Genomic DNA, 9,026 nt, shown 5'->3' with positions numbered 1-9,026 from the left:
TCCGGTGACCCACTTCCGCTGTTTGCTGCTGGGGCCTGCGTTTGCCCCGGGTCGGTGAAGGTGAGTGCCGCCCTGGGCGTCGGGCGCCAGCCGCTGCGGGATCCTCCGCGCTGCGTCCTGCAGACCGCGTCCCAACCCCGGTGCATCCCTGCCGAAGAGGCCGGACCCTCGGGGTGCCCGGTCGGCACAGCGCCTGGGGTATAGCTACCCTCTACCCCTCCTGTCCCCTCCCCGGCGCGCGAGGTCGCGGGGCCTGGCTGTGATCCCGCCGCCGCCGATTTAGGCGCTGCCACTAACTTTGCCTGGTTCTTCCCGCCGCCGGCGCGGCGACCTCAGTGGTGCAGTTGTAGGGCTGGGGAAACCTTCCACCGAGGTTAACTTGCTTAGGCACAGTCGGCCACCTGCGGAGCTGTGCCTTCCTGGGGGGTTCCTGGGTTCCAGCGTGTGCAGTGTTCAGGGCTCATTATTTACCTGTTGAACTAATAGTCTTTGATTGATCACCCCCTGTGTGTGTGAGACCTGTTCTAGGCGCTAGGGAATAAGTGAACAAAAAGGGGAGCCCCTCTGACGTCTGCCTTCTACTGGTGCTTGGTGAAGACCCTGTAAGGGCCTTGCTTCGCTGGCATCTTTAGCCGTTACCTGCCTTAACTCCTCCCCTCTTCTCCTCTTCCAAAGACAGAAGCAGTTCTGAGACGGAAAGAGACAAGTGTTTGACACTTTTTAAGCTCCCGAAGAGGCTTTCTTCTGCTCCCTTGAGTCCACTCCTCAGTTTGAAGAGATCTTTGGTCTTGGAGTCTTCTGATGTCTGACTTTGATTCTTATTTAAGTGGACTGTTTGCCCGTGTTTGACTAGGTTTAAAGCAGGCAGAACCAGCTTTCGTCTTCTCTCGCATTCGCCTCTGTCGAATGCCTCTTAAAATACGGGGCATGTACTGCTGTTGTGGAGGAGTAATCAGACACGGAGCAGATGTGACTGATCTCGGAGGGATAGGGTAGAGAGCCCGTTAAGTTTGTGTAAGACTCACCACCAAGTGGATGCGCACAATTAATTTGTCGTTTGTAGTGCTGGGGATTGAACCCAGGGCCTCCTGCTTGCTAGAGAAATGTTCTGCCCTTGAGCTCCAGTGCAGCGATGCAAGCCTTTTAAATTTTATTCTGAAACAGGGTCTTGCTAAGGTGCCCAGGCAGGCCCTGAATTTTTGGTCCTGCTAAGCCTCCCAGGTAGCTGGGATTGCTGGAATGTACAACCACACCCGACTGAGAGCTGGGCTTTTAAGGATGAGTAGGAGTTGGGGCATGGAGGGAAGGCAATCTCATGGGAGTGCCAGGTCACATAACTTGAATTTGAAAAAGTAAACTGGAGGCCGGGCATGGTGGCGCACGCTTGTAATCCCTGCGTTTGGGAGGCTGAGACAGGAGGATCGCACAGGTTTGAAGCCAGCCTCAGCTACTTAGTGAGGCTCTCAGCAACTTAGTGAGACCCTGTTTCCAAATAAAATATAAAAGAAGGTCTGGGAGTATAGTCCAGAGGTAGAAAGCCTCTGGGTTCCACCCCCAGTACCACCAAAAAAAAAAAGAAAAAGTAAGCTGGTTTTCTGACATAATCCTGATTCTTCTGATTTTTTAAATAGACCCACCAAGCATGCAAAGGATGCTGGCTGATCTACTTCTTAAAGATTTGCATGTTTCTAAGATGCCCTTCTTTTAAAGGATTCTCTATGCCGGGCGTGGTGGCGCACGCTTGTAATCCCCACGCTTGGGAGGCAGAGACAGGAGGATGAAGCCAGTCGCGCTGGCTTAAGAGACCCTGTTTCCAAATAAAAAAATAATATAAAATAGGTCTGGGAGTGTAGCCCGGAAATAGAAGGGCTTTCAGGAACCCCAGTACCACCAAAAAATAAAAAGTAAAAAAAAAAAATAAAGGATTCTCTACAACAGCACTATTTTGATCTGACCTATTTTCCAGGATTCCAAGATGGCCGGGCGCAAACTTGCTCTGAAAACCATTGACTGGGTTGCTTTTGGGCAGATCATACCCCAAAACCAAAAAGCTATTGCTAACGCCCTGAAGTCCTGGAACGAGACCCTTACTTCCAGGTTTGTATATTTCGGAGATGGAGCTCTGTACTTACCACAGAATCTAGAAGCAATGTTTTGGGATTATGAATTTCTGATACTGTTCTGACAAAGGAATAAAGAAAAATGTGCATCTTCCAAGTAAAAGTATTTTTTGGCATTGTTCATGATGCCCCTTACAAGAGAAAAGTACGATGAAACTCCAGGCCATGGGAATAAGGAACAGGCAGATGACTGCGTGGCTGCTGCCCAGGGAACAATCCTGACTTCTGCTTTCTCGCGTGAGCAGGTTGGCCTCGCTACCTGAGAAACCACCGGCTATCGACTGGGCTTACTACAAGGCTAACGTGGCCAAGGCAGGCTTGGTGGATGACTTTGAAAAGAAGGTGAGACGTCAGAGAACCAGATTAACTGATCCGGTCATGCCGGGGAAGGTAGATGGGCCTGTGCGAGGTGACAGCCAGGAAGGAGGAGGAGGTTAACACTCAGATCCTAAAGGAAGTTTAGGGAAGATGTGTGTGGCTGCAGGCTTCGCGGGAGTAGATTGAAATGGCCGGGAGGCACAGAGAATTCAGGGCCTGTTCAGTTAACAGTATAGGATATGACCTTGTTGCCAGGAGCCTAAGGACTGGTGAAGTTTCTGTTCACCTCTTCCGGAGTTCCTTTTTAGCCTCTAGTCAATCTCTCTCTGATACATACTAACACCTTTTATACTCTTTTACCATTTTCCTTCTTTCCTGGTGGGTGTATATATATGTTACTGGGGATTGAACCCAGGGGCATTTTCCCTCTGGGCTACACCCCCAGCCCTGTTTTATTTATTTATTTATGGTACTGGGGGCTTTTCTACCTCTGGGCTATACTCCCAGGCCTATTTTCTATTTTATTTGGAAACAGGGTCTCACTGAGTTGCTGAGAGCCTCACTAAGTAGCTGAGGCTGGCTTTGAACCTGTGCGATCCTCCTGTCTCAGCCTCTCAAGCGTTGGGGTTACAAGCGTGCGCCACCACGCCCAGCTATTTTATTTACTATTTTGAAGCAAGGTCTCATTAAGTTGCTGAGGCTGTCTTCATATCTATGAACCTCCTGTGTCAGCCTTCCGGTTACTGGGATTATAAGTATGCGCCTCTATGCCCATCTTTTTTTAACAGGGTCTCACTAAGTTGCTGAGGCTGGCCGTGAACTGTGAGCCTCCCAAGTACTAGGATTGCAGGCGTGCATCTCCAGCAGCCCAGGCTCTGCTGTCTTTTTACTGTCCCTTACAGCTGGAATTTCTCACCCACCTATCTTCTTGGATATTTCCACATTAAGTCACAATATCCAAAGCTCTTTTGTGGTTTCATTCAGAGGTACTTGTGGAAGGCTTGCTTGGTGCCAGGCAGTGTTAAGTACTAGGCTGTGACACCAAGCGGCCTTATAAAGACCATTCCTGTCTCCATGATGCAAACATTACTTTTATTTATATACACACACACACACACACACACACACACACACACGGATTGAACCCAGGGGAATTCTATTATTTATTTATTTATTTATTTATCTATTTATTTTTGTGGTACTGGGAATGGATCCCAGGGCTATACTCCCAGACCTATTTTATGTTTTATTTGGAAACAGGGTCTCACTGAGTTGCTGAGAGCCTCACTCACTAAGTAGCTGAGGCTGGCTTCGAACCTGCACGATCCTCCCGTCTCAGCCTCCCAAGTACTAGGATTACAAGCGTGCGCCACCACACCCGGCTTCTTAGTTCTTTATTATTGTTTATTTATTTACTTATTTATTTTTGGCGGTACTGGGGATGGAACCCAGGGGCATTCTACCTCCGAGCGAAGCCCCCCGCCCGATTTTTTATTCTCCTTTTGGAAACGGTCTCACTGAGTTGCAGAGGGCCTCACTAAGTAGTAGCTGAGGCTGTCCGCGAACTCAGATCCTCCCGTCTCAGCCTCCCGAATGCTGGGATTACAAGAGTGCGCCACCACGCCCGGCTCTATATTTTACTTTTTACTTTGAAAGAGAGTCTCACTAAGTTGCTAAAGCTGGCCTCCCAACCTGTGATCTTCCTGTCTCGGCTTCTCGAGTAGCGGGATTATAGGTGTGTGTCACCGCATCTACCTGATGCAAACGTTACTTCTGCCGTTCAGACCTGTGGGGTTTTAGAGTGCAACATACCTAAGAGGCTGTGGCCCTCGGCATCAAGTCCACTTGTCCTTTCTGCATGAGGAGACTCAAGCTCATAGGAAGAAAGAATTGTCCGGGGCTGGGGACAGAGCTCAGCGCTAAAGGCCTGTCTGGCATGCCGTGGCCCTGGCTCAGTCCCCGGAACCTCCTTAAAAAATCAGATTTATCTGGGCATGGTGACTCATGCTTGTAATCCCGGTACTTGGAAGGCTGAGACAGGGGATTACAGGTTCACAGCCAGCCTCAGCCACTTAGCGAGGCCCTCTGCAACCTAGTGAGACCCTATTTCTAAATAAAAAATAGGGCTAAGGGTATAGCTCGGAGGTAGAATGCCCCTGGGTTCAATTCCCAGTACCACACAGACACACACAAGAAAATCTAAATTTATCCAAAGTCCCCAATTAACTAGTGACAAGCCTGAGAAACCCCTGAACTCCTCTTCCCAGTAAAATACTCTTTTTTTAAAAACACCCGAAATGCATACTGGTTTCCTCTTGGGTGGAGAATGTGTTTTAATATGTTCTCCAAGGAATAGTAGCTTTGTGCCCCTTCTTTGGGTTCTTGGGTATATTGATGATAACTCACTGTTCCTGTTTGTAGTTTAATGCCCTGAAGGTTCCTGTGCCAGAGGATAAATATACTGCCCTGGTGGATGCTGAAGAAAAGGAAGATGTAAGTAGTGGATATTCTGATTGATTGATTGATTGATTGATTGTGGTACTAGGGGTTGAACCCAGGGGCATTCTACCTCCCAGCTACACCTTCAGTCCTGTGGTGTTTTTTTTTTTTTTTTTTGCAGGTCTGGGGGTGGAACCCAAGGGCATTCGACCTCCAAGCTATACCCCCTGCCCTATTTCTTATTTTTTATTTTGAAACAGGGCCTCACTAAGTAGCTGAGACTGTCCATGACCTGTGATTCTCCGGTCTCAGTCTCCCAAATGCTGGGATTACAAGCATGTACCACCACGCCCCACTAGTCCTGTTTTATTTTTTTTATTTGGAAACAGGATCTCACTAGGTTGATGAGAGCCTCACTATTTGCAGAGGCTGTCCTCGAACCAGCAATCCTCCTGTCTCAGCCTCCCAAGTACTGGGATTACAAGCACGTGCCATCACATCTGGCTGTCTCATTTATTCTAAAAGTCTCTTAACTCGTTATGTCCCAGCATTTCAAACATAAGACACCTATTAAAAACTTGAGCATAAGGGGTTAATAGTAACAGTTCTCTTTCTTAGAAGCTAGGGTAAGGTTTAGCAAATTAATCTGAAAATTAGGAAGTTAAATTTGTAGCGGATGCTCCTAGCCACGGAGGTGCATGGGTGTTCGCCCGGGAACAGGAGGGAGGGGTGATCGATACCTTCACTGTTTGGAGGTGCCGGTGATTTCACAGGTGGATACAGACATCAAATGATGCTCTTCAGTGCGTGTCTTACTCGTGTCAGTTACACCTCAACCAAGCTGTTAAGAAATGAAATAGAGTTGGAATGAGGTAGAAGGTGGGTCTGGGTGGTATTCAGACACCTCACTCTGCTTGGAAGCGCCAAGGGCCCAGTGTTGGGCCCTGAGCTCACCCAGAAGTCTGGCTTGGAGGTCAAGGAGGCTGGCCTGGCTGTTGGAGACCAGCCCTCCCGAGCTGTCTTCCTGCCTGGTCTCTTTGTGGGTGTTAGCAAAAGCTGTGATTCGCCTCCCAGAGGAAGAACTCCCCCTCGCCGGGGCGGCCCCGCCTCCTCCATGGGGCAGAGCGGGTGTGAGCAGGCGCGGGCCCTCGGGCTTTGGGAAACTGGAGGTCAGACACATCTTGGTTTCAGAACAGACTTTCTTTCTTCTCTTAAAGGTGAAAAGTTGTGCTGAATTCGTGTCGCTCTCAAAGGCCAGGATCGAGGAATACGAGAGGCAGGTGAGGAGGACCTCGGCTTTGCCTGCGGTGTATTTCATCTCGCTCGTGGCCACACGACTTTTACCTAGTGGCAGCAGCCTGCTCTGGGGTTTTTTTTTGTGTGTTTTTATTTTTTCTTCTCCTTTTTGTGGTACAGGGGACTGAACCCAGGGGCATTCTACCTCTGGACTATACCCCAGCCTTATTTTTTATTTTATTTATTTATTGATTGATTGATTGATTGATTGATGCCACTGGGGATTGAGCCCAGAGGCAATCTGCCTCTGAGCTAAACTCCCAGCCCGGTTTTATTTCTTATTTGGAAATAGGGTCTCACTAAGTTGCGAGGGCCTTGCTAAGGTGTCGAGGCTGGCTTCTAACCTACAATCCTCCTGTCTTGGCCTCCCAAGTACTCAGATTACAAGCGTGCACTACCACGCCCAGCTCTTTATTTTTGTTTTTGAAACAGGGTCTCCCTGGGTTGATGACAGTCTCACTCCTTGCAGAGGCTTTGCTGAAACTTGTCATTCCCCTCCCGAGCGCTGGGATTGCAGTTATGGGCTACCGCGCCTGGCCAGATTCTTAGTGTACATCTCTGTAGCCCCGTCTTCCTTAACACATTTCCTTTCTTTTCTTCAGGTGGAGAAAATGAAGAACATAATTCCATTTGATCAGATGACCGTCGAGGACTTGAACGAAGTCTTCCCAGAAACCAAACTGGACAAGAAGAAATATCCCTATTGGCCTCACCAGCCAATTGAGAATTTGTAAAAATGAGCCCCGGAGGAAGGTTTGGCTCTTGTTTAACAGGCTCTAGACATTAAAAAATAAAAATAATCGTATAGTTCAGAGTGTGTTGTCTCTGTTGCGTAGATATTCAAGCCTCCCCTCTGAAGTAGCCTCCCTGGAAAAGTAGAAAGATGAGCCGGGCATGGTGTCTCACACCTGTAATCCTAGTACTTGGGAGGCTGAGACAGGAGGATTGCAGGTTTGTGGCCAGCCTCAACTTGATGAGACTCTGTTTCAAAATAAAAATAAATCCTGGCACCGCAGTAAATAAATAGGGCTGGCGGTGTAGCGCAGGTAGAATGCCCCTGCGTTCAATCCCCAGTACCACAAAAAGAAAAGTTGGGCTATGTGGCTCATAACTGTAGTCCTTGTCACTCAAGAGACAGGGCTGGAGGACCACTTGACCTCACAATTTGAGACCAGCCTGAGCCACACAGATCCAATCTTGACAAGAAGATCCTAAATTGTTATCTATGGTTGGCAGAACTCTGAAATCTGGGTGGTTGACAGATCCAGACTCAGTCCGTAATCCCAGTTCTTGGGAGGCAGACAGGAGAATTGCAGCGTTGAGTGCTGGGAGCCTGGTTCACCAGCTTTGAGCTCACCTTGGTGGAGGGGCACAAACTGCCCACCCAAGTGGAGATTTCTGCACACAGAGAATCCCCAAGGACCAGATGAGACCCGCACGGCACGCAGAGATAAGCAGAGACAACTTCCTTGTTTTCCAGAATTTTACCCTTTCATTCCCTGACTCATCCATGACCTTGACGGTTTCCCCTGGCTCACCCCATGAGTGCTCTGCTGTCTTCTGTGATGATAATGTTTTGGTTAAAACTCTCAATAAAAGCAACAGCCAGACCTGCTATGCACGCTTGTCATCCCAGCACTTGGGAGGCTGAGACAGGAGGATCACCGATTTGTAGCCTCGGCTACTTAGGCCCTCTGCAACCGTGCCAGGCCCAGTGCACCTGATTGCTGCCAAAGGGCATTTCGTAAAAGCAAAACAGCCGGGCGTGGTGGGCACGCTTGTCATCCCAGCATTCGGGAGGCTGAGGCCGGAGGATCGCGGCTCGTGGCCAGCCTCAGCTACTTAGGCCCTCTGCAACTCAGTGAGACCCTGTTTCAAAATTAAGAATAAAAAACAGGGCAGGGGGTGTAGCTCGGAGATCAAATACCCCTGGGTTCCATCCCCAAACCCGCAAAAGAAAAGCAAAACTGTCATTTTATTCCTCTGCTTAAAACCATCATCTAGGCCTGGCTGGGTGGCGTGCATTTGTAATCCTAGTTTGAGGCCAGCGTGTGAGGACTTATCAAGACCCTATTTCAAAATAAAATGGGGAGCCGGGCGTGGTGGCGCACGCTTGTAATCCCAGCATTCAGGAGGCTGAGACCGGAGGATCACGGTTCGCGGACAGCCTCAGCTACTTAGACCTCTGCAACTCAGTGAGACCCGGTTTCAAAATAAAGAATAAAAAATAGGGCAGGGGGTGTGGCTCGGAGGTCGAATGCCTCTGGTTTCCATCCCCAGACCCATACACACACAAAAAAATCAAATGGGGAAGGGGTGGAGCTCAGAGGTAGAACACCCCTCCGTTCAGTCCCAGCTCCCCAAACACAAATATATCCTTGGTCAGATTAGTTCACTTAAAAAAAATAAACACTTTTACTAAAGGATAATACGTACACAGGCAGGAAAGAACATCACAAGCACATGCCTCCATTTCTCACATACCGTTGCAGCTATTCAGATAAAAACCAGACCAGACCATTGCTGGCTCCCTGGAGCCTCTTGTCTGAAGCCATTGCTAGACCCCGCCCAGGGTAACAGTATTTTTTTTATTTTTTATTTTTTTGGTGGTACTTGGGGTGGAACCCAGAGGCTTTCTACCTCCGGGCTATACTCCCAGACCTATTTTCTATTTTATTTGGAAACAGGGTCTCACTAAGTTGCTGAGAGCCTCACTAAGTAGCTGAGGCTGGCTTTGAACCTGTGTGATCCTCCTGTCTCAGCCTCCCAAGCGCTGGGATTACAAGCCTGCGCCACCACAACCGGCCAGGGTAACAGTATTTTGACTTCCACAACAGAGATACTACGTTTCGC

At 48.8% G+C, this 9,026-nt stretch overlaps 1 protein-coding gene across 1 annotated transcript; it reads left to right on the top strand.

The window, feature by feature from the left end:
- Positions 1 to 51: 51 nt before the first annotated feature.
- ATP5PD (ATP synthase peripheral stalk subunit d) lies at positions 52 to 6,907 on the top strand (the record flags this gene model as incomplete). The annotated part of the gene is made up of 6 exons (XM_080713334.1): positions 52 to 198; positions 1,967 to 2,097; positions 2,366 to 2,462; positions 4,860 to 4,931; positions 6,095 to 6,157; positions 6,776 to 6,907. The coding sequence occupies exons 2-6, from the start codon at positions 1,976 to 1,978 to the stop codon at positions 6,905 to 6,907; spliced, it is 486 nt and encodes a 161-aa protein (XP_080569460.1). The 5' UTR covers positions 52 to 198; positions 1,967 to 1,975.
- Positions 6,908 to 9,026: the final 2,119 nt, after the last annotated feature.

The sequence above is a fragment of the Muscardinus avellanarius genome, assembly GCF_963383645.1.
Source record: "Muscardinus avellanarius genome assembly, chromosome: 16".
Taxonomy (NCBI): Eukaryota; Metazoa; Chordata; class Mammalia; order Rodentia; family Gliridae; genus Muscardinus; species Muscardinus avellanarius.
Note: the sequence above shows the minus strand (reverse complement) of the source record. Positions and strands in the feature narration are given on the sequence as shown.